Consider the following 26,853-nt stretch of genomic DNA (forward strand, 5'->3'; position numbering starts at 1 on the left):
GACTTCCTACCCATATTGGCAACAATATCAGACTGGATGTTGCAATGTACTAATTCAAGCAAAACATCCAAAAAGTAATTCTTCATAGGAGAGTATAAAGCATTATTGAAAATCAAGAATAATTGCTACTTTGCTATTCTTCTTCTAAATCTGATAAGGGAAATGTACCGTAGTTCTAAACCACTGTAATTGCACATCAAAACTTGCTTCTTTACTTAAAGATCGTTCAACTTACCTTTCCTTAGACTATGACCTGCCCAATACAGATCAGATCACTTTACAGACTTCTTAAAAAGGTCACCTCCTGGCCTGTTGAAGTTACTAATAAACTAAAACCATATAATTCTATTTCCCCTCTCATATATAATGGACTACCTAAAATTCATAAACAGAATGAGCCATTGATTCACTCACATACCCAAACATTTAGCTCAAGTGCTCTCGCAATGTACTGGCAGCACTCTACTCCTTGACACATTTAAAAATAAAAAATAAAAACTTGTACCACTTTAAATCCAGTATAGATAACCTTACATGTGAACAAATGCAGTGAAATTATGATCAGTTTCAATGTCTCCTCTCTCTCTCTCTCTTTTTTCACACTTTAGTGTCGCACTTAAAGACACTTTAGACCTTATACAAACTGTACTTCTTTCCAGTATTTGAGTTTTGTTTAAGGTGAATGTGAATGAACTCTGGCTATTTTGTTATTTTCTTTAGCAAGAAAAATTCTGCAAACATATAGAGTGGACAGCCATAGGTTCTTCGCTTTCTACCCCCCCAAGCTAATTTCTTCATGGAAACATTTGAAGAGAAAGCGCTTATCTCTACTCCATATAGATGCACTGTTTGGCTATGCTTTGTTGATGTGTCCTCCATTTGGCCACATAGTATTGATGCTCTCAACATAATTTTAGCACACCCAAATAATCGACATCCCAGAATCCAGTTCACATTAGAAAAAGAAAATGGCAACAGTCTTCCCTTCATATATACATTAATTACATGCCAGCCAGATGGATCCCTGGCATTCTCTGTTTTACAGACCCCCCCCACACACACACTGGTAGATACATTCACAGTCATCCTTTCCCCACACACAACAGTATAGAATTATTAAAATTTATTAGAACTATTAGAACTCCACCAGACTTCATTGCCTTTCACAAAACTTTCTTTCCCTGCAGCTATAATTCTTGCCATATCCAAAAACATTAATTCTCCCCTCTCCAGAACAGAGACTACACCATAGCAATCACTATTCCATATATCTAAGGCACATCTCAAAAATTAACAAAAATCTTTACAAAATACAGTCTTTCAGTTACTTACAGAGTATTTAAAAAATTAGCATCTCTTATCTGTTCCGCCAAAGACCAGTCCCAGGACCTACACTTGCCAGATGTTTATCAGGTCCCTTGTAGTTGTAAATGATCCTACTATGGCCAAACAGGCATGGCACATAACATCAGAATTGCTGAACATAAGTACTATATCTGTTTTCTTCACTACAGCCACTCAGTACTTTCTGACTATGCACCTGTCATAGAATACGCTGGAAGTCATTTTACTCCATCGCAGCAAATGTAAATATAAAAGAATTTTCCTTGAATGTGCTTCTGTCTTAAGAAACTTCCCTAATCTCAACAAATTTGGTTGTGAAACAGCCCCAAATTTGGGAAGCCACTTTAGCCCAACATGCCAGGATGCCTAATATTGCCCACAAAGGACAGTGTAAGGACTTTAGGCCTTCTCTTGGTTGCCATGCTTCATCTTCACATCACTTAGTGTAGTGCCCATGTGCACATATCTTATTATATTTTGTTCCCTGACAATGGCAGCATGACTTTGCCAAAATATTGTAATTTCCTTAAGAAATACGGTTATGAATAGCCAGTGAGCTTCAGTAGGTATAGACAAAGCCCTTTGGTCAGAAAGACCTGGGTTTGATTCCGTCCATGACGTGAAGAACCTTTATCTGGTCTCTTTCCACTAAAGGTGAGTTAGCCAGTCTCACATGGAGGTAAAGGGTTTTTTCACCTGGAAACTCGGGTTTTTTGTCCCTCCGAACAGGCAAACCTACCTACAAACACACGCGGATCTATAGTCATAAAATACATACTTAATCTTGCATTAGGAGGGCCCAACCAGTCCTAAGGGATGGTTGAGGAAAGAAGGGAACCACACACAAATAACTAAATAAATAAATAGCCAGTGTATAAGATTTACCAGCAAATGTATGGTGGTATAAATAATAAAATAGATATTCTTTATATGCTTGGTGCAGGAAACAACCATTTAAGTAATGCATATTTTTAAAAGCAAATGTTATATGTATGAATCCAGAATAGGAAAACATTACTGTTGAAGTAATTTTTATACCATGGAAACAATTTATAAATATTAGTTTTAAATGAAAATTCTATTCAAAAAAACTTGAAACTAGCATACCATGTACATCGATCAATATGTAAAAAGGAGTCACTCAAGCTTGAGGGAGATAAATTGCATGGTCAAGAAGCAAGCTCCTCCAGGATGGGAAACATAAGCAAAATACTGTGTAGTTTAAATTTGTTTAAAAAATAAAAATAATTTCCTGTTTGCCCTGAACCCATTCCTCACCAAGTTTCTCTTTTATAATTTTTTGTTAACCCTTCTTAAGTATACATTGCATGAATGTTACCCGGAAGTCTCAATAGGAACTCATCTGGTCATCTGGAATTCAACACCTTCTGACCACCATCATCAAATTCCTGCCATATACCCTCAAGGGATGCACAGGATATGATAGTACTACATGAAAAATTTACGTCATTACTAACTTCTTATCTACAATTTTCCTCCAAATCAGTCTGTTACTTGTCAAGACTCTAACATTATCAGATCTTATATTTCTATCATCTAAGGCACTTTGCACCATATCTATCCACCTATATCTTGATCTTCCCTGTCTTGTATATAGCTAATTTACTGTTCCGACTAATTTCTCTCTTAATTCCATATAAATTTATTCAATTGACTTCCTACCATACCAGCTTAGTTGATTCTGTTGTCTCTTTCCATATTTAATTTATCATCTTCACTAAAAATTGTGCCTAAGTAGCTGAAATGTTTTGCTTGTTCCACAGGTTCTCGGTTCACAATGCAGTTGACATTTTCGACGATTCTGCCTATTTTATTTGTCTTTGTCTTTTTATTGCTGACCTTCATACCATATCTATTACAGCAGTTATTCAATTTAGTCAGGGAATCTTGCAGACTTGTAGCGGATTTATTTAGAAGTATAACATCGTCCTCATAAAGCAAAGAGCTGACATCTCCAATTTTGATATCATGTTTAATACCACTTTCTTTCATAATGTGATCCATATAGATAATGAATAAGAGAGGGGATAATGTACATCCTCGTCTCACACCAGATTTAACATTAAACCATCTTCCTGTACTTCCTTCAATTCTAACTGCTGACTCACAACTCAAATAAAGACTAAGTATTGCTTGATATAATGCCCCATTGACACCATATAACTGCAGCATATTGAATAGCTTCTCTCTTGGCACCTTGTCATATGCCTTTTCCAGATCGACAAAAGTTAAATACAAATCTTTGTTATATTCCCATGATTTCTCAACTATTTGTCGCAAAGTGGAGATCTGATCCTGACAACCTCTATTCCTTCACCAAGCTTTTCTTCCACAATTCTTCTCAACCATTTCTCAAGTATACTTGCAAAAAAATCTTACTAGGAACACTCAGTAGGGAAATGCCTCTGTAATTCTCACATTCAGTTTTATTTCTCTTTTTATATATGGGTACTATGAGAGCTCAGCTCCACTCATTGGGAATTCGTCCCTCTGTCCAGGCCTTCTGAACTATGCAGTGCAGCCACTGTAAGAATTTTAAACCACCATACTTCCACATTTCTGGTCGAATATCATCTACTCCTGCTGCCTTTCCACATTTCAAGCCTTTGATGGCTTTTTCTACTTCAAGTATGGATATGTATTCTTCACTTTATGCCTGTTGAGTGTTTTTTACCACTGTGCTGTCGCTGCATGTTTCATTTAGTAATTTTTCGAAGTAATTACTCCATACTTCAAGGATATCTTTTTCTCCCATTTTCAGTCACCTTTATCATCTCTAACTCCTTTTACATCACTCTTTCATCCATTTCTAAGCTTCTTCAACAACCTCCAGAATAATTTGGCACCTTCTTCATATTTATTCTCTATGTTCTTGCCGAAGTCCTCCCATGACTTTTATTTAGCTAGTTTTACACAGTGTTTGGCTTTCTTACATTTGTCTCTGTATTCTCTAAGAGCACAAGCTGACTTATTTGCCAGGAACTTTTGATATGCTTCTTTTCATTCACTGCCTCTTTAACTTTCTGTGTTCACCACATGCCTCTCTGGCTGAATCAATCAGGGTTTTCTTCAAGGCATGCCTCTGAATCTCCAAGGTTTGGTTCCTGTTCTCAAACTCTTTCATTTTTTCTTCAATAATCTTTGTGTATTTTAATCTACAGTTCACATCTGAGAGCTGCTCAACTTTTATTCGCTTTAAAACTTTCTTACATGTTATTCTTTTCAATATGAAATTCAATTTTATCCTGCACAGGACGACTAAATAGTGGTACTTCCAATTTCAAATCCTCTGTACACTCTGGTGTCCTGCACCAGGGAGAAAACATCACTATCAACAATAACACAGTCAATGAGACTTTTCTTATTCCTTGCCTCTTCTCTCCATGTGAATTTGTGCATATTTTTATGTTGGAATATTGTGTTAGTAATAACCAGTCCATGTCCTGAGCAGAAGTTAAACAGGTGTTTGCCATTATTTCAGTTTCTGGTAGTTTTTTTTTTTTTTTTTTTTTTTTTTCCTACCTGAGTGAGGTATTGATATGTATTTCTGCCCATGACTGTATTGTTGAATATTTTGAACACTATTCTTTCAATGCCTATCACATTTAATAATTGCTCCAGACATCCAGAATATTCTTAATCTTAGTTTTTATGTCACTGCCTTTGTAGTCTTTATCAACAATGCTTTACTTTTATCTGTAGCCTCTGCCATTTTACCTTTTTGATTCCCCCCCCCCCCCCCTCCTAGATTCTTACCAGTCTTTCATGACTTGTTTAGCTGCTCATACAGATAATTTAGATCTTTTTGCATTTTTCTTTCTATTATCTCAGGCACCTGTCCCGAACTTTCATTGTGCTTTCTTCTTTTTCAGGACTACCTCTGTAACTTCTTAAATCCACCAGGAAGTTTGGATTTTTCTATCCTTGAAATGTCATCACCTGCATCCTCTGGCTGAATTTTCAAGGTTAGATTCTTGTTTTCATCTTCATTTTTACTTGAATAACATTTGCATATTTGAATTTGCAATTCACCTTTTATAGCCACTTTGAGTCTTTTTTTTTATCTTCCTTAAAGCTAAATGATAAACACTTCCCATTTCATATTATCAGTTTGAAAATAGTGCTGTCAACAATTACATAATGAATAGAGTTCTTATTTGTTTCATCATCTTTGTTCATATATATTTATGTGCTTTACTTTGGACCATGGTATTAGTAACTACTAGTCCATGTCCTGAATGAAAATCTATCGGGTATTTGGCCAATTTGGTGTGTTTTTCAGATAATCAACTTCGGTTGCATCAATAGAAAGATTCGGTATTCAGCCAGTCGAAGCACAAAAATTCCTGTTACATGCATCATCACAAACCCAACCAGTTGGGAAAAGCCTCCCCTTATCTTGCTTGACTATTCAAATAGAAGGGTTTCCTTGACTAATGGGTATACTTGTTCTGCAGTACAATTTCTCAGAAAATTTCTTTTGGCACCAGCTACCAAAGTATTCCTTGAAAAAGTTTTTTCATAAGTCGGAAATATTTATAAAGAAACCAGACATATGCTGAAAAATTCAGTTTAATTATTAAATCCATAATTCTTGGTGTTTCATAATTTAAAATAAGTTCCATTAATATTTTTGTTATTTGAAGAAAGTGCAGTTTTTTTTTTTTTTTTTCTTCTAATTTTTATGCTATGGTTAGTTACATGCAGTTAACACCTGAAAAAAAAAGTGCGATTCAATCTTTGAATAGAGAAAGGCTATTCCTGTAGTGAAATAGTTAAAAGGGTAATTATTTGGACAATAGATCAAGTGTTAACTAATAAAAATTTATCAAACCTACTAGTTTCACCAAACTTTAGCTGTTGGCATCTTCAGGGTACAAGCACTTTGTTTAAAAAACATTACACAAATATGAATAACTGTAAAATTTTAACGATTATAGTTACAAACTGAAGCATTGAACGTGAGTGATACACGTATCGCATTCACATGATTAACTAGTTGTTGCTAAGGAACGTTCTGTAGTTTGCATTGAAGTTCATTTCCTGTGTGTTATCAATATAGATAATGAATAACAAAGCGGATAATGTACAACCTTGTCTGACACCAGATTTCACATTAAACCATCTTTCTAACTGCTAACTTACAACTCAAAGACTAAGTATTGCTTGATATAATGCTCCATTGACACCATACAACTGAAATGTTTGAATTGGTTCTCTCTTGGCATCTTGTTATATGCCTTTTCCAGATCTGCAAAACTTAAATACAGATCTTTGTTATATTCCCATGATTTCGCAACTTTTTTGTCGTAAAGTGAAAATTTAATCCTGACAGCCTCTATTTGGCTGGAATCCAGCTTGTTCTTCACCAAGTTCTTAACAATCCTCCTCAACTGTTTCTCAAGTATACTTGCATAAATCTTATTAGGAACATTCAGTAGAGAAATACCTCTGTAATTCTCACATTCAGTTTTATTTCCCTTTTTATATGTGGTTACTATGAGAGCTTTACTTTAATCATCTGGAATTCGTCCCTCTGAATTATTTGAAGAAATAATTCAGAGGGACTTTTATACCTCAGAGCACTTTTATACCTCCATACTTGAGCATTTCTGGTTGAGTATCATCTACTCCAGCTGCCTTTCCACATTTCAGGCTTTTGGTGGTTTTTTCTACTTCAAGTATGGATTTGCATGCCTGATTAGTGTTTTTTTTTATCACTGTACTTTAATTTTAAACTGTGTTTTAAAGTTTATAATACCATATTCTAGTCTCCTTCAAAGTACACTCCATGTGAGTCAGTGGACTTTTACCCCATTGTTTTTCCACTGCTGGAAACAGTTCTAGAACTGTTCAACTGGAATACTGTTTAGTGTCTATCAACCTTTCTTTCACTTCTTCCACATCAGTAAATCACTGCCCTTTCATGGTTTTCTTTATTCACGGGAATGAAAAAAGTCACATGGAGAGAGATTGGGAGAGTAGCAAGGGTGGGGAACAATCGCCGTGTTGTTTTTCATCAAGAACTGTTGGACAGACAAGGCTGTGTGGGCTAGGACATTTTCATGATGCAGCAACCAATCTCTGCTATTCTATTTCTGGCTGTTCGACTATCACACAGTCTTCTCAAAATGTTGAGATAAGAATGTGTTCGCTGTCTGTCCAGGAGGAAAAAATTCTTTGTGTACAATTCCATTAATAAAAAAACAAAATATTGATGTTTGATCAAACTTGATGTGCCTTTTCGCATCTCAGTGAATTTGTATGTTTCCATTGGCTTGGTGCTTGTTTTGTTTCTGGGTCACAACCCTAGCACAAGACTCACCCTGGTCACAACTTTTGAAAGAAAGTTCTGGTCATTAAGAACTTTCTCCCTCAAATCACAGCAAACATTGACACTTTTTTTAAAATCTTTTCTGAGCAAACGAAGCACAAATTTATTATACACAAGTTTCATTTGCAAATCTTCAGAAAGTTGCTCAATGGTCTTTAGACAATCTTCATTGATTGCCTGGCAAACTTTTCAATGTTTTCATCATTTCTGCTTGTCGAAGGTCATCCAGATTATAGTTAGTCTTTAACTGACATATCTTGATTTTTGAAATGTAAAAACCACTCATAGGCTTGTGTTTTACCTAAAGCATCATCCTTAAATGCTTGCTGAAGCATAGCAGTTGTTTCAGCTGAAGTTTTATCCAAAAGAAAACAAAATTTCATGCACTCCTTGTGGTCAGCCATCACAAAATTGCCAAACTTGCTTGTAAGCACTAACAAAAATGCAGCCAGAACAATGAATCAGTTCACACTGGAAGACCATGATGGTTCAACATGTTATTATAGGGATGTCTAATAAACTCAGCAACTGGATTTTTATCCTTTCATTAACCTAATGAAAATTCTCATTTAACAATTTAGCAACTTTTAATGACTGGCAGATTACTTCTCCCTGATAGCAGGTGGTGCTGTTTTTGTACCAGTATAAACTTGCCTGTCCTCTGGTATGTATTTGTCTTAAATATACTTTGTTATATTCATCCTAGTTTGAAGTCTAATGTAGATTAGAATAAGTTTTTTTTTTTTAAGTATGTTATCATTATGTATGTACTTTGTCTTTATATCTTTGTTAGGATGTTAATATTCTAGCACATGCTATAAGCCAATTTGAAGCTGATGTACAGCGGTGTTCTAAAGTAAGCCAGTTACCAGATTATGAAGCTGTGTTTTTATCAAAAGTAAGTTGTATTTAGTGTTTGTTTTGAAAGCTTATACAGCAATAATTGTAGATTAAAACTTACCAGAAAGACACTGAGCATTTTGAATACATAATGGTATTAGTTGAAAATCGAATATAACAGTCAGTTTGACTGACTGAATTTATTACATATTCCTTGATGTACGAGATGTGTTCAAACTCTCCATTCATTTTCATACTACTGCTGTATTCCTCGAGTCCAGTGATTTTAAACTATCATTTACTTACATGTGTGATGTAAGTAAATGATAGTTTAAAATTTTAGTATTATTGCTATCTAATGCATGAAAAATATTCATAATATTCCTAAAACCTATAAAAAACTGAACACGTGATTTGTGGAGGAGTTGGGAGAAATTCTCCATGAATGTGTATGACTTAAAAAATATAACTATGTATTCCTTACTCTTGAAATTTCAGCTTGCCTAATGAAAAAAAGTCAATCAAAGAAATGATTCATGTAGATAAAGGAAAACCAACAAAAATTTCCAGATTCACTTCACAAATATACAGTGAACTCTCACTATAGCAAATGTATAGGGATATAACTATGGGAATAGTTATTATAATGATACTTTGCTGTCATGAATTTCTTTTAGTACATACATCACTGTGTCTATAGTGATTTAGTTGACACATAACATGTTTGCCATAGTAAGTTATCTGTATAGTCCTACTTCCAACTACAAATGATGTTTGTGTTTGTCTCTAATTCTCAAAGCCATACCTACTTTTTCTGAGAAAGTTCCTTCAAGCAGTACTCCTCTCACTTTTCTGTTACATGTTGACTTCTTCTCACAGCTGACATTTGTGCCTATGGTTGCCCTGATATACCATGTCAGAAAGTTTCTAACTTAGAAAACCTTCCTTCTTTGTGATCTTCTTTGGCTAAAATCTCTCTCTCTTTGTATCAAATCCACTGTCTTTGTTACTCTCATGATGTACCCACAATTCTGAACTTATAATTTTTATTTACAAGAATCTTGCTTCTTGTTATCTTCTTTGTTTCAGCAATGTTTTGTTCTTCAGAATTAACATTAGTAATACCTCCACTCTTTCTAATCTCTTAAAATATATGCAGCAGTTATTCAAGCACTTAGTCACAATCAAATTCACTGAACAAATTTTCTTACTCTTCATAAATTTCTTCTCTTGCCAGCTTTGGGAACAGTATCTCTTCTTTTGTATATCCTAGAGTTCAACCTGCTGGTCTTCAAATACAATGTTAACACTGCCCATACATGATACTTATGTGCTATTGGTTGAATAACCTCTTGTGATTACTATTAAAAATAAATAAATGAAATTAGCACATTGAGCAAATCCAATATGTATAACGATTGACTAACCTATGTGTAGGTTACCTTCTTTATTTATACATAGGGCTAAGCTGGCCATTTTTTTCTCCTTTCCATTCTAATTATTTTTTTCCCCCATTTAATATTTTTTAAATTATTTTTGATGTGTTTACATGCACACAACAATAAAAACAATACCAGCATGTTCGGTGGTCCCACATCACAAATATTTGATATGCATCAGTTAATCAATATTTGCCCCATAATATATATATCTTTTCTTCTTTTCTAAATTCACTGCTTGTTTGCATGCTTAAAAGACAATAGATGATCTTCAGACTGAAAGGAGACATATCTAAGTTTGTCAACTATGTCCAGATGAGTGCAAACATTAAATAAAGAAAACATATTTGACTTTTGAATATCAGTAAAAATGTACATTGATAATAATATAAGTAGTACTTGTGGTTGGCATAGAAACAGAATAAGTCACATCTATCTTAGTTGATAATAAAGAACATAATTGAGGGTTATTACAGTTCTAATCAAGAATTTGTTTTCATACACTAATCACAAATGTAAACACTGGTGAGCTCTGAATAATTATTTGAAAAAAGTATGTAATCATTTCTTATCTTTTTAACACAAATTTTATGATTTTTTTTTAAATTCATTTGTTGATTTAACTATATGAGATTTTTTGTCATTTTTTAATGTTTATTTTTATTTTTTACTATTAATCTGGAAATCTTGCTCTAGAGGACAGACATGGAACTTTTTTCAAGCCAATAAGCTGTTAGGTTTTTTCACATTATGATGAAATTCATCTCTACCTAAAGACATTAACAAACATCCATATCCACTGCAAGAAGATATGTTAGGTGACCTGTTTGGCCGAGTGGTTAGCATACTCACTCTCCAACCAACAAGCTGCGGGTGGGAATCCTGCCATGAACGTACATATTTGTTCCTGGTGCAAGATCCTGCTTTGCAGTGACTTGAAAAGTTGCATTTTTTTGTTTCTAGAGCAGAGTTTTTGGACTATGTAAAAAAAATAATTAAAAAATACAAAACTATTTATAAAATTGATAAAAATGGGAGAGTTCCTAACCTACCCACAATACAAAATGTTTTTTATGTTGTCCCACCTGCGAAAGGCTATTTTCAAATCTATGGTACATTTTGCAGCATTGGTGGGGGTAGGGATTTTTTTTTCTCTATTTTTATCAATTTTATATATGTGTATATATTTTTTTGGAATTTTCGTTTATTTTTTTACATAGTCTGGAAACCCTGCTCTAGAGACCAAACATGGAACTTTTTCAAGCCACTTCAGGCCTCTAATAAGCAAGGTGGTGGTCTCTCACACCCGGCAATGACATTCATCTCTTACCTAAAGACAATCACAGGCATCCATGTCCACAGCAGGATTTGAATCCACAGACAGCCTGTTGGTTGGAGATCGAGTACACTGACTAAGCGGGCAACCAGGCCAGCAATTTACCATTGGTTTGTAAATAATGTTTGATAGCAACATTAAAATAAAAATAAAAAATCATTTGGCCAACCAGGGCAGCATATTAATCTCTTTCTTCTTATGGCTCTACAGCCCAAATCAAGTTTGGTCTCCTGGATTTTGTTGCCACTAACCATGTCTGTCCAAAACTTTACTTCTCTTCTTTGGACATTGTAGTATGGTGTTGCTATCTCAACTAATGGTGTCTGTCCATCTTGTTCTAGGTTTTCCTCTTGGTCTTTTACCAATAATTATGCTATTGATTGTCTTCATAAGAATGCTGTCATTTTCCATATTAAAACACATCTTGCACACTGCAACTTTTGAACTAAATTACACTTGAGATTATGAGTTCTTTATAAAGTTGATATAACTCATATTGTTGCATCTTATTCTCCTGAGACCATTATCATTCATTGATCCAAATATATTTCTAAGGATTTTCTTTTCAAAAACAAATCAAATTCTCCACTCTTGTCATAAATATCCAAGTTTTACATCCATAACTTACAACTGTACTAATCATTGATTTATATATTTTTTCTTTATCCTTCTAATGTGAATATTTTTTGAACTGAGTACTCGTAAGAGAGAATAAAAAAACCAGATTACCTCTCTTTATTTGATTCTGCACTTCCACCATCTCATTTAGTTGGCTAGTGATCATTGCTCCTAAATACCCTCGCAGTAATGGTACTGGCCCTTTTCATTCTTCTCTTTTTCTTTGCTTTTTCCTGTATTCTTTGCTCTACTTCCTAAGTCTTTTTTTTTTAGTATCCTTTATTCCAGACCATCATCACCAGGATCCAATACCCTGGCACCATGTTTACCATGTGGTGTGACCTGTGAACATCTGAAAAGGGGGGATCCTGATAGTCTTGCATTACTTTGGTTTCTGCTACGGCAAGGCAGGCAGTCCTGGATGGTCAAGCCATGATCATTCGGCTAGTGAGTGCCTGCACGGGTCAATGATGTTGCAGTGAGTCTCTGACCCCATGGTCCAGGGTTGGGACCCAAGACTTTCTGGGGTGCTGGTATAGTGTCTAGCGTAACCCTGGTGCTCCACTCCTCCCAAGTGCAATCAGTGGGTATTCATGGTGGTTTTGAGAGAGGGAAAAAAAAAACCTTGAGCATGAATCCTTCATCCTCAAATTTTTCAGGGGCCCTAACAATGTCTCAACTACTGACACCAAAGATGCAGCATTTGATAACAGAAGTAAGAAAACAAAAGACGTAATATAAATGTACGAGTTTTTTCTGATCACTGACAAACAAATTGCATGATATTAAGTCTAAAATTAAGCGTTGGCAGTCTAGTCAACATAGAAACAGAAAAGAGGAAGTCCTTGCCAGGCTATGCATAGATCAGTCATTTTGCACATTCTTATATACTGAGGGTTGATGACTCACCTATGCTTGAAAAATGCAACATGTCACCATTTGTCATATTCTGGTAGTGTGTCAGCACTTTGCAAGAGAGATGTTATTAGACTTGAACAAACTGCATGGCTGTTTAACTTTTTACGTAGAATTAATTTAGAAAAACACATTTGATTATAAGTTATATTTATATGTAAATACTTCATTACTTAACTTAATTTTTACACATACATATTATTTACTAATTTATCCCTTATGTCTATTTATTAACTCCATGTTTACAAGTCACTGATGTACTATAGGTCTTGCTACTACTTGTGTGTGGTGAGTGATTTAAAAAAAAAAAAAAAAAAAAAAAAAACGCCCATTTCATTATGTTAAGCACCTCTGTAGTGCAATTGGAAGAACGACAGTATGTTGTGCCCTTCGATTGGAAAAGCCAAAGTTTGATTCTTGTCGTTCTTCTCATAAAGTTATATGGGCTTTTTCATTTGAAGGTGAGTTACCCAATCTCATATGGAGATAACAGATGTGATTTGGTTAATATGAAAATTTGATTGATTTAATAATAATTTTTTTTAAAAAATCATAGTTTTTAAAGAAAGACATTTAAAATGTAAGCACAAAGAATAATTTAATGGGTAAAGGATAATTTTGGAAGGATTGAGATTTACTTGAAAAACAATTCTGATATTATTGAAAACGATAATATATGATTATAATATGAATTATATATATATTTTATATAGAGTGCACACAAAGATGATAATAACCTATACACTTCCCAGAAAGCTTTAGTAACATATGAGGAAGGTAAGTATTATATCTTTTTATTTTTTTATCTCAATGAAATGGCATTTATTTTTATTTTTTTAATTAAGAAAACTAACTAGAAATACTGAAAGATGTTGCAATTATCGGTTTATCTGTGGTACATGAGTATATTAAATGGATTAGTGGTCAGTCAATTGCAAAATTCTGTTCTAGGGACCAAACATAGATTTTTTTTTTTTCCCCAAGATGCATCTATCTTTCATTAAGCATGGTAGTGATCTCAGTCAGAGTGCAATTCACAGGTAATACAATTCATTTAATGCAAGGATTTGTGCCAAAGAAGATTCCAGGTCTGGTTATCAAAGGTAACCAGACCTGGAATCTTCTTTGACTCAGGTTATTCCATACCTGGAATAACCTGAGCCACGAGATATCAGACCTGAGAAGTGCATGTCTTCTTGCAAAGACATCATGCATGATGCAGTGTGGAAAATTTAGATGAGACATAGAGGATGCCAGTTGAGATTAGTAATGAATAGCATATCTGTTTTGGATGTAGTTTCTTTGCAATTTTTAATACATTTTTTTTAAATGAGTTTTTTGTTTTTGTGAGAGTTTTTTTTAATTGCAGTGACTATAATTATTTATGTTATCTTTCATGGCAGTTAGTTGAGCATTAGGAAAATTGTAGTCATGACTCCCATACTGGGAATGCCTGGACTACAATCCAAGCATGGCAACAGACAAGTGTCCCTTGCAGAGTATGCAGCAGGATTATTCACCAATTGATAGGAAAGCCTCTCAAAATATTACCAGCAGGTTCAGTCTCTGTACTATCTTGCAGCCATTCAGCAAGAACAACTTTACTGCTGTACCCTCAAATGGCAGAGATGCTGGCTCTCCATTTAAAAATTTGGGTGTGTTTAAAGTGTGAACATGGATGCCTCCACCCGCACTGCATATAAAATGAAAGGGAAAGACAGAAACCAGAAACTCTACTCTAGAGATGAAACATGCAGTCGCCACCTCACTCCAAAAAATAGAGCAGTGATGTTTGAAATACTAAATGAGAACAGTGATGACTATGATAATTGTACTGGGTTATCTTAATATCCTATGTCCAGTTATGTTATCACTAGAGATGATATAATCACATAATATGCTTTGCCGCTATGTTTCTTTATTCCACTGGCAGAATAAATTAGCAAAAATCAGATGGCACAAAATTTTTGTTTATAGATTATAAAATTTTGAATAACCTGAGCCATTCTTTTGTAATTCAAACTATATAATCATTTTATTACAAAAACATAACTTTTAATTATTAAAATTATATGATTTTAAAAACTAAATATAAGAACAGCATTATCATAAATTTTAGAAGCTAAATGTTTCCAAAATTTGTAGCATACTGGATTGAATTTTTAATGCTTTCTATATGTTTACTTCATTACATACAGTGTCATCGTCGTCATCCTCATCAGAAGGAGAAGATGATGAAGACCTGCTGCTTCACTTGAGTGACTCTTTGGTAAACTTACTCATCTCTGCTTCATATTTCTTTTAACAACATGCTTAAAATAGTTTAAGTACTTTATTTAAGGTGGAAGAAAAATTTAATGCTACTAGCAAAATAAAATATGTTATCAATAGGGATTCACTATAGCGAGTACCTAGACATCTGAGAAATAACTCTTACTGTCCTGGTTGGCTGAGTGGATAGCATACCTGCTCTCCAACCAACAGGTGGATTTAAATCCCACTGTGTGCATAGTGTCTGTAAATGCTTACTCTGGACATGCTCATAGCCCCCCCCCCCCCCCAACTCTTCCTAGGAAACAGAGAAAATGGCAGAAAACTGTATGGGTGACAAAACACACATGATTGGCAGGAACCAAAAATAAAGCCCTCAAATTGACAACATATTTAAAAATATAATAGTAATAATAAAAAGTACAATTGCAAACAATAATGGCAATGTTATAAGAAACAGCTAGATTATGAAATATAAAAATCCAGAATTTTTAAATTTTGAAATGATATGTAGCTTAAATTAAACTCCGTTACAAAGAGGGAAGGAAAACAAGTGATGAAGAACTAGCCTACATTCATCAGTCTAAATACAGGGATGAAGATGTCAGAAAAGAACTTGACATTATCAATATTCTTGACTATAAGTAGAGGCAGTATATGTTATGATCACTAAAACAGAATGAGATGTGCAAAAATAGCAAGATTAGTGTTTGAAGCAAAATGACAAGACAAAGAACTAGAGGAAGATCAAGATACCGATAGGTTGATAAGTGTACTGACAAATAATAGACAAATTTATCAGAACATTGCTGATTGAAAATTAATTATGAAATATTAGTGATTATTTATTTATTTATTCGTATGGCATGAATAACAAAACATGCAGTACAATACATGAAATATATAATGACAGAAGCTGGAATCCAGCTTCTGTCATTTTAAAAACCAATAAAATTAAAAGGTTACATTTATATTGATCAGATAGTTCATGGCTTCAGGTGCAGCACTTAAAAAGTCCAATTTGTCTCCTGAATATGCTCTAAGATAACATTGGGTCACAATATGGTCCATCCACAGTTTGTCTTTGAGTTCCACAATCACAATGTGGGGATGGTCGTTTACCCAATTTAAAAAGCATGTCTGCACATACACCATGACCAGTTCGTATTCTGTTAAGCTGAGTCTAGGATTTTCATGGGAGATGTGAGCAAGCATCAAACCTTTCTTGTAATTTGTTGAGAGAAAATTTTGTGATATCATTTGTCTGGCTCTCCCACTGTTCTTGCCACTTTTGCTTCAGGTCGAAGTTAGATTGTAGTAGTAGTTGGGCTAATTGTAGTGGTGGATGTCTCGATCTCAGTCGTCATACTCTTAAGTCTGTGGGGATCTAAGTGTATTTGGCAGGGCTGTGTTCTCCAAATTTTCTTATACTCCTGTAAGAGAGCTTTGGTCCTGTGCAGACTTGGTGGAACAGTGTTGCTAAGAGCTGGAAACCAGTGTGTGGGCGTTGATTTAATTGTGCCAGAAATCAGTCTCATTATATTGTTCAGTTGGTTATCAACAAGTTTAGCATGTGTGCTATTTAGCCACACTGGCAATATTCGACGACAGAGAAAACTAGACCAAGCGCTAATCCGTAGATTATCGGCTGTTGCTCCCCATGTCGTGCCTATAGTTTTTGTATTATGTTGTTACGGGTTCTTAACTTAGCAGAAACGTTTGTTAGGTGTTGCTTGTAAGAGAGCATGTGATCCAGGGTCACACCCAAGTACTTTGGAAATTTATTGTGTTGTGGTAAACATCCTTCAAAGCAGATATGCAGTGACATCTGCCCTGTGATTATTAAGGTGAAAGCTTGATACTTCTGTTTTTTATGGATTGAGCTGGAGCCTCCATTTTTTGTAATATTCACGTATTGTTTTCAGATCTTTTGTAAGTACCTCTTCAGCCTGACTCATGTTTTTGTGTCAAATGGCCATTACAGTGTCATCAGCATAACAGAACTTGCGTGAGATGGTAGCTGGCAAGTCATATGTGTATGGGTTATAAAGTAAGGGCACCAATACTGACCCTTGTGGAAGACCATTAAGTTTTCGTTGTTTTAGACATTTTATTTACTAATAGAACTTTTATTTACTAATAGAAGCTAGGAAGGTTACCAGCATAGTAAGAAAAGCTAAATCAGATTATGAGAAGACCTTAGCCAAAGAGATCAAGGGTAATCCCAAAGAGTTCTTCCGCTATGTGGCAAGTAAGAGGAAGAATGACTTCGGAAGGATAACCTTAGTGGGTGCTGATGGTATTGAGGTGACAAAATCAGATGTAATAGTCGAGTTACTGAGTGATCACTTCTCAAAAGTCTATCACCCAAGTGAGGATATCTCTATACCCATAGCAATACCTAATGTGAGAATTGAAGCTAAAGAATCAGAGGTATTAAATATATTGCGAAACTTAAATGCAAACACTGCGGTAGGCTTAGATGGAATATCAGCTCGGGTGTTGCGTGAATGTGCAAATGAATTGTCAACTCCTCTTACCTGGATATTTAATTTAAGTTTGAACTCTGGTATGGTCCCTAGGGAGTGGAAGTTAGGCAAAGTGGTTCCTTTGCATAAGGGTGGCTCTAAAACTGCGGTATTGAATTACAGACCAATCACCATCTCAGGAGTAGTGGTAAAAGTATTGGAAAAGTTGGTTAAAGACAAAATTCAAGAATGGGTGGATCAGGATATGATACTCTATAGAGGCCAACATGGTTTTGTTAAAGGTAGATCCTGCCTTAGCAATCTATTAACTATTCATAATAGAATAACATCTGAGTTGGACAAAGGAACTGGCTACACAGTGGTACTTCTGGATTTTGCTAAGGCTTTTGACAGGATACCCCATAGAACACTGTTACACAAATTGGAGCAGATGGGAATGGATATTAAATTGGTGATATGGATAGGAGAATGGCTCAGGGAGAGATACCATAAGGTGGTGTATGGAGGAGCCGAGTCCAGAATGAGGCAGGTGACCAGTGGTGTGCCTCAGGGCTCTGTGCTTGGGCCAATGTTGTTTAATTTGTATATAAATGATATAGGAAACGGCTTAAAGGGAGATATTCAGTTGTTTGCTGATGATGCAAAGTTGTGTAGTGCAATAAAAAATCAAGCTGATGTTGAAAGTTTGCAGGAGGATTTAAATAAGCTGGTAAAATGGGCAAAAGAAAATGGATGTCAGTTCAATGTGGAAATGTGTAAAGTCATGCATTTTGGGATTAAAAGATTACCAGCTGTGTAATACATCGATGGAAAGGTACTCCAAGAGATTGATGAGGCTAGGGACTTAGGGGTATTGGTAGATAGGGAGATGAAGTTCAGAGGACACATTGCTAAGGTGTCCAAGATTGCACATAGGATTACTTGGTTGTTGAGGAACACACTGACATCCAGAGATAAAGAGGTTATTATTCCCCTTTATAAAGCATTGATACTTCCACATTTGGATTACTGTGCTCAGATCTGGTCACCTGGATTCCTTGGAGATGAGGAGGCTGTGGAGAGGGTTCAGAGAAGAGTGACCAAGTTGGTGAGTGATATAAAAAATGCTCCCTACATTGATAGATTGAGAGCTTGTGGATTGCAGAGATTGGTTGATAGGCGAAGAAGAGGGGATATGATAGAAACATTCAAATTACTAAAAGGTTTTTATAGGATTGATGCAGGGGAAATGTTTCAGCTGTGTGATAGTGGTGGAAGAACAAGAGGTCATCTCTGGAAATTAAAGAAGAGTGTGGTTAACAAAGGTGTCAGAACAAGGTTTTTTGCCTGGAGGGTGGTGAATGAGTGGAATTCATTGCCTGACTTAGTTGTGAGCTCTTCGTCTGTAAATGAATTCAAGAAGAGATGACAGATATTGTTTTGCTAGTTTGGGTCTCCCGCGATGAGTCTACTGACTCCATGGAGATACCCGTAATAATAATAATAACCTGAAAGAAACGTTCTGTGAGCATGGAGGAAAATAAGTGCGCAGTCAGTTTACATGGGACAATGCTAAGAAATTTGTATATAAGACCTTCACACCATACTGTATTATAGGCTGCCGTTAGGTCCAAGAAGACAGCTGATGTTTTTTCTTGCTTCTGGAATCCAGCTTCTATGTATGATGTTAAAGTGAGCACTTGATCACAGCAACCACATTTTTCTCTAAAACCAGCTTGTTCAATCGGGACATGCTGCATGATTGGTATGGACAATCTGTTGTACAGAAGGCAGTCTAACATTTTATATTGAGTTGCACTTGTAATAGGTGCAACTCAATAAAGCAATAGGTCAGCAACTTTTTGTCTCCTGAGACAGTTTTCCAGGTTTAAGAATAGCACTATTTTTGACTTCTTAAACTAGCTAGGTTTAAGAAGTCAAAAATAATTTAAGAAGTCAGCCAGTCAATAATATATCAGAAAGGAATTCAGAGAACCATTTTATAGTATTTGGCCTGCTATTAATCAGAAATTCAGAATGGACACCGTCGAAGCCTGGGCCTTTCCTGCTTTGATATCTTTTATGACGGCTTTTACTTCATCTATAGTAAAGATTCAGGCATATTGTGAGAAAGCAGGGGCATTTGTTTTTAAAGCTCTAAGTTCTTTCTTAACTTTCTTGGTATGTTCATGGTCCCTAGGTGCCATTGGGGCGGTTTGATTAACTATTTTCTCAGGGTAGATAGTTATGCTTTTTCTTTTAGGTATATTAGTTGTGGATAGTTGTTGGAGAAGATTCCAAGCTGTTCTACTTGATTGTTTGAAGTCTAGGTTTTCAACCGTATCAATCCATTTTGTTTTTTAAGATAGTTCAAGCTATGTGGTAATTCATCTGCTTTTTCAGGATCTTCACTTTTGAGGAACTTTCTATACAGATTTTCACTCTCTTCATTCCATCTGGGGACATAATCTTTAGTTTAATCCTTTATCCAAGTGTGAGCAAACAAAGTTTGCACCTGAAAATATCTTCAGGACTGGGGTAAGGTGGTACAACACCGGGCAACTCGCAGCAAAGGTGGAACAAGCTAACATCACTCCTATTTCAGTATCTCCCATAATGCAAAACACATCTCCTTGTGGATATCATCATCATCATCAAATTCCTGCCATGTACCCTCAAGGGGTGTACAGGATATGATAGTACTACATGAAAAAAATTACATCATTATTAATTTCCTATCTACAATTTTCCTCCAAATCAGTCTGTTACTTGTCAACACTCCAATATTATCAGATCTTAAATTTCTATCCTCTAAGGCACTTTGTACCGTATCAATCCACCTATATCTAGGTCTTCCTCTCGGTCGATTTCCTGCCAACCTGGCAGAGAACACTTGTTTTGCTAATCTTTCCTCGCCCATTCTGTTTAAGTGACCATACCACCTGAGATTAGCTCTGCTAACGCATTCCTGGATGCTGACAATTTCAAGTTCTTTCCTAATATCCTCGTTTTTATTATGATACTGCCATTGATGCCACCTTTTCACGCCTATAATCTTTCTCAGAACTCTCATATCTGAAGTCTCTAGTCTTTGGTCAAGTGTTTTACTTCTGACCCAGCTCTCAGATCCATAAGTTAAAACTGGTTTGAACACTGTCTTGTATAGAGCTAATTTAGTGTTGCGACTAATTTCTCTCTTATTCAATATGAATTTATTCAATTGACTTCCCACCATACTAGCTTTGCTGATTCTGTTGTCTATTTCTATATTTAATTTACCATCTTCAGTAAAAATCGTGCCTAAATAGCTGAAATGTTTTACTTGTTCCACAGGTTCTCCATTCACAACACAGTTGACATTTTCAATGATTCTGCCTATTTTCATTGTCTTTGTTTTTTTATTGCTGACCTTCATACCATATCTATTACAAGAGCTATTCAATTTAGTCAGAGAATCTTGCAGACTTGTAGCGGATTTATTTAGAAGTATAACATCATCTGCATAGAGCAAAGAGCTGACATTAACATCTCCAATTTCGATATCATGTTTAATACCACTTTCCTTCATAATGCGATCCATATAGATAATGAATAACAGAGGGGATAATGTACATCCTTGTCTCACACCAGATTTAACATTAAACCATCTTCCTGTACTTCCTTCAATTCTAACTGCTGACTTACAACTCAAATAAAGACTAAGTATTGCTTGATATAATGTCCCATTGACACCATATAACTGCAGCGTATTGAATAGCTTCTCTCTTGGCACCATGTCATATGCCTTTTCCAGATCGACAAAACTTAAATACAGATCTTTGTTATATTCCCATGCTTTCTCGACTGTTTGTCGTAAAGTGAAGATCTGATCCTGACAGCCTCTATTTGACCTGAATCCAGCTTGTTCTTCCACAATTCTTCTCAACCATTTTCAAGTATACTTGCATAGATCTTGCCAGGAACACTCAGTAGGGAAATACCTCTGTAATTCTCACATGCAGTTTTATTTCCCTTTTTATATATGGGTACTATGAGAGCTCTACTCCAATCATCGGGAATTCGTCTCTCGGTCCAGGCTTTCTGAACTATGCAGTGCAGCCACTGTAAGACTCTTATACCACCATACTTCAGCATTTCTGGTCGAATATCATCTACTCCTGCTGCCTTTCCACATTTCAAGCCTTTGATGGCTTTTTCTACTTCAAGTATGGATATGTATTCCTGACTGCATGCCTAGTCAGTGTTTTTTACCACTGTGCTGTCATCACTGCTTGTTTCATTTAGCAGTTTTTTAAAGTAATTACTCCATACTTCAAGGATATCTTTTTCTCCCGTTTTCATGTCACCTTTATCATCTCTAATTCCTTTTATAGCACTCTTTCCTCCATTCTTAAGCTTCTTCAACAACCTCCAGAATATTTTGCCACTTTCTTGATATTTATTTTCTATATTCTTGCCAAAGTCCTCCCATGACTTTTGTTTAGCTAGTTTTACACAGTGTTTAGCATTCTTGCATTTGTCTCTATATTCTCTAAGAGCACAAGCTGACTTATTTGACAGGAACTTTTGGTATGCTTTCTTCTTTTCCTTCACCGCCTCTTTAACCTCCTGTGTCCACCAGGGAGTTCTGATTTTTTTATCCTTACAAACAACCTCACCACATGCCTCTCTGGCAGAATCAATCAATGTTTTCTTCAGAGTTTGCCAATGAATCTCCAAGGTTTGATTCCTGTTCTCAAACTCTTTCATTTTTCCTTCAATAATCTTTGTGTATTTTAGTCTACAGTTCACATCTGATAGCTGCTCAACTTTTATTCGCTTTAAAACTTTCTTATATGTTATTCTTTTCAATATGAAATTCAATTTTATCCTGCTCAAGACTAAATAGTGATCACTTCCAATTTCAAATCCTCTGTACATTCTGGTGTCCTGCACCAGGGAAAAAACATCACTATCAACAATAACATAGTCAATGAGACTTTTCTTATTCCTAGCCTCTTCTCTCCATGTGAATTTGTGCACATTTTTATGTTGGAACATGGTGTTAGTAATAACCAGTCCATGTCCTGAGCAGAAATCCAACAGGTATTTGCCATTATTATTAGCTTTGCTCTTTTCTCCAAATTTTCCCAAAATATTTTTGTATGTCTCACAATCATTTCCTACTCTGCTATTTAGATCCCCAACAAGGACCAACTTTTCATTTTTAATTGTGTCAGTTGCTTTTTCTAAAGCATCAATAAATTCCTCCACTTCTACCTTAGTAGAACCTTCTGTGGGACCATAGGCACAAATAAGTCTCATTGTCCAGTTCCCCATTCTCATATTTGCCCACATTACTCTACTTGAGACTGACTGCCATTCAAGAAGATTAGCCTCGTATTTTGTGTTGAATACTATGGCTACTCCTTCTTTTCCTTGATTGTCATTGCCTGAATATAACATTTTGTATTTATTGCTCAGAAAGATCTCACCAGTTTTGGTCTTTTTGTTTCAGTCACCCCTATTATGTCGATCTGGTACTTATCTAATTCCTCAGCTGGCTCCATTTCTTTGCCATTCAGGGTTCTTATGTTGATAGTACCGATCTTTAACTCTGGTGATGTTGAGTTGGGGTTTATTTTCAGATTTGTGGATATGTATAATGTTAAGCATTAAGGGAAGGGCCACTACCCAGACTAGTAGATTAGCTTGCTCCACCTTTGCTGTGAGTTTCCCAGTGTTGTACCACCTTACCCCAGTCCTAAAGATATTTTCAGGTGCAAACTTTGTTTGCTCACACTTGGATAAAGGATTAAACTAAATTTATTATAGTCTAACCAAGTGAAAAATAAACTTTCATCTAGGTGTATATTATTTATTTCTGCCCATTGAACAAGAGCAGTACTGCAGTCGTTGTTATCATGGTACTTCCATTCTTCATGATGGCTATTAAAATCACCAATCCATGCTGTTGGATGTTAATAAGTAGGTATCATATCTATAGGTCATGATGTTAAAGGAGGTTTATAGGCATTGACTATTGTTATGTTGTGAATTTTCATGCTCACAAGATGAGTATTGTTATCATATCTTGTTGTCAGGACAGAAGCATTTTCTATATCATCCTTAATATATGTTGCAATGCCATACCAGTGGTATGTACCACCAATCAGGGTGTAACCAGTTATTTTCCCTCTTCTATTAAGGTCGTCTTCGTTTTCAGCATGCATTTCTTGAAGCAGCACATCAATGTTATTTTCTTGTAGTATTTTGCAGAGATAGTCACATTTTGCTCTGTTAATTCCCTCGATATTCAGTTGACACATCTTAAGGCTAAGGCATCATCAATAAAATTAGAAAAATCAGTATTGTTTGACTGTATGCCTTAGCAAGGAGAACTAAGTGTTAGACTGGCTGCCAAATCGCTCTAGCTCAATTAGCATTACCCAGGGTGCACCATGAAGAGGCGAGCTACATTACACCCCCATCCTAGTGTTAAACCACCATAATGCATAACTTCAAGGGACATTTGTACGTTCCTTGAAGTTATGCATTGAATAATAATAATAATGATGGATTAGCAGTACTGATGTTCATACTCTGAATCATTCAAATCATAACCAGCATTATACATAAGTGTTTAAATCATTTTTAACATATGCATCTTGAAAGTTGGCCTAAAAACAGTTGATCAAGAAATGTGAGTTCTATGGAAAATTAGAAGAGTGAACAGATGGCATCATTTTCAGAACCATTGGTCAGTGAATTTAGAGCTCATGAAAAATTGGTGATTTTTATTTGTTTTATTGTGTTTTTCCCTTAGAAAATTTGTGTTTTATAGTATACTAGTGTGTTTGCCTGCATGCAAGTATCATTGTTTTTTATGATCTCTAATGATGGAAATGTAACATTGCCAAAATATAGGAAAGTATTAATCAGACTTTTTATAATTAATATTTTAATATATGTTATTTCTTGAAAAATAATAGTTATGAGTTTAATTGTTAAAGATGGATTAGCACATCAGGTATATGAAGAAGTAAGAAGGGCCATGTTGTTATTTTATCTATTTTGTAGGAGCTTTAGCTACTGACTAAAAAAATAGTATGGCAAAAATATTTAAGTTTTGTGGAAAGAGTTGCATCATTAGAACAAATAGCCCTAGCTCTGTGTATAAGTAATTTTAGAATACCATACTGGTGGGCTTGGATAATGATGTGATTGTTTATGTAGATATCTTCCTGTGTATGTTGGCTTTCTATAAATGGTAAAAGATAGTGAACCATCTGAAGTTGGGCAACTAATTTGTCAAGAAAAGGCAAACTTTCTTCTGTTGATGATGTGTTTGTTGTTTGGCCCTATGGGCAAGACACTTTGATTTTTTTGTTAGTTATCTAAACAGCCAACACCCCAAAATTCACTTCACAGTGGATAAAGTATTCATGAGTTTAAAAATGGTGCAAAAAATATTGATGTAAAAGTTTTCTTTGTCCTCTTCATCAGTATCGACGTTGTCGAAGAATAAAGGTGTTTACATATTGCGTTGGACAACAACATGACTGGGGGGGGGGAGGTATAATGTCCATGCTTACAAACTTTAATGAAGCATTGCCTCAACAGTTCACTACATAGTGAAGCACCAAATTCTCAATAGATGGTCCAATCTAAGACTCAAACACTAAAATTTTCTAAATAATTTGGACACAACAATTTTGTAACAAAAGTTGGCTGGATTGATTTAAAAACTGACATAATGATTATGTCAGTTCTTAAAAAGACTAATTGAAATTGTGTTAAACATAATTAAAATTATGTGGATAAAGTGATAATATCTGGAGTGCTCATATTGATGCTGGATGTGTGCAGTTAACCTGTCAAAGCTGACTAAACAGTAGCAATATGTAGTAGATGACAAGAGAGCTTCCAAAGTTCACATTGGGAAAAAAAGTTATACCCTTGAAAAGCACTTTTGCTGGATTTAAAGATAAGTGAGAGTACATTTTGTCAAAACTGCTGTGAGCTTCCAGATAGAATTGAGACACTGTCTCAATTCTTTCCCCTCCTCTCCTATTCCTGAACAAGCTGTACCTTTTGCACTCTATACCAGTTACTGTGTCTTCTTCTGATAGTCAGGTCTCACTAATGTCTACAATCTGAGCTCTCAACATATTGACCTAGGCAACAAACTATACCCCTTGGTTTATGATACTCCTAGCATTCATGTACAGACATAATAAGCTACCTGCATGTTCTTTTATATACTCTTGTCTGTAGTCTGCATGACATGGTTGGACAATTAACAGATTTCTGCTCTTCTTTAGTGTCTTATGTATGCAGACATCTTTGCACATGTTTGATGGGTCCAAACCAGACAAATGAAAATACTTCTCTCTTCATAATCATTTCCACCATTAACATGATTACATAACATTTTTGCTCTTAGACACAGATTCTCACCCGTTACCCCCTTATAATTTAGTTTTCCTGACTCTGTGTTAGGTCTCATACCAATTATTTTATTTACATTTATATAATTTTTAGGGGGAAAAAATCATATGAGAAAAGTTTGCTATCTCCGTATGATTGCAAACTTATAAAAAGAAAGAATTAAATGAACGTTCTGATTTTAAGTAATTCAAAAAAATCTGAGCATAACTGTTGGGATGGTCTTTTGGCTTATGTATCTTATATTTGATACTTTTTTTTTTTTTTGTAGACATTTTAAAGATATTAATTACAAAAGTTCCTGCTAATCACTTCTAATCTTATGATCCTTAAAATTATTATTATATCTATTTTTTTAATATAATTGTAGGAAATTTCAAGTAACTTAGAAGATGGATTTGATGAGCATGAAACCAGGAGTCTATCCTTTCATGACTCTAATGAAGATGAGGAATATGAATATGATACAGGAAGAGGTAGTTCAGATTCTGATAAGGATGTATGACCGGAAAGAATATTTGTATAAATTAAAATGTATCATAATTTTTGTAGTTGCTTAATAACTTGAGCAAGCATGCCAACAGTTACACATGGAAATTCTTGTATTGGTTAAAACATCACTTTTTATGTGTTGTCCGAGATGATTTATCTGTAATGGAAATTGTTAGACAGATTTCTTATTTATTATCTGTCATATTAGGTTGTGTGTGTGTACACACTACACAACTAAGTGATTAATCAATAGCTAAAAGTCTAGGGCAAGGGTTGCTCACCTTGCCCATCATCAAGTGGCCTGTTATTGCATTTCAGATAGAAATCAAACATGGAAATTTTTCAAGC

The 26,853-nt window shown here is 35.2% G+C and overlaps 1 protein-coding gene across 1 annotated transcript in view; it reads left to right on the forward strand.

Annotated features, from left to right (window-relative positions):
• Window positions 1-26,560, forward strand: part of LOC150097737 (WD repeat-containing protein 43-like) — a 200,893-nt gene extending 174,333 nt beyond the window's left edge. The window contains exons 14-17 of the mRNA XM_090407367.1: window positions 8,493-8,597; window positions 13,561-13,624; window positions 15,046-15,116; window positions 26,384-26,560. Of these exons, the coding sequence (XP_090263493.1) occupies window positions 8,493-8,597; window positions 13,561-13,624; window positions 15,046-15,116; window positions 26,384-26,518 (375 nt within the window). The 3' untranslated portion in view covers window positions 26,519-26,560. The remainder of the gene's footprint in view (window positions 1-8,492; window positions 8,598-13,560; window positions 13,625-15,045; window positions 15,117-26,383) is intronic.
• Window positions 26,561-26,853: the final 293 nt, after the last annotated feature.

Source organism: Typopeltis vanoorti, chromosome 17, assembly GCF_054136105.1.
Source record: "Typopeltis vanoorti isolate ZY-2024b chromosome 17, IOZ_Tvanoo_1.0, whole genome shotgun sequence".
NCBI classification, from domain to species: Eukaryota; Metazoa; Arthropoda; class Arachnida; order Uropygi; family Thelyphonidae; genus Typopeltis; species Typopeltis vanoorti.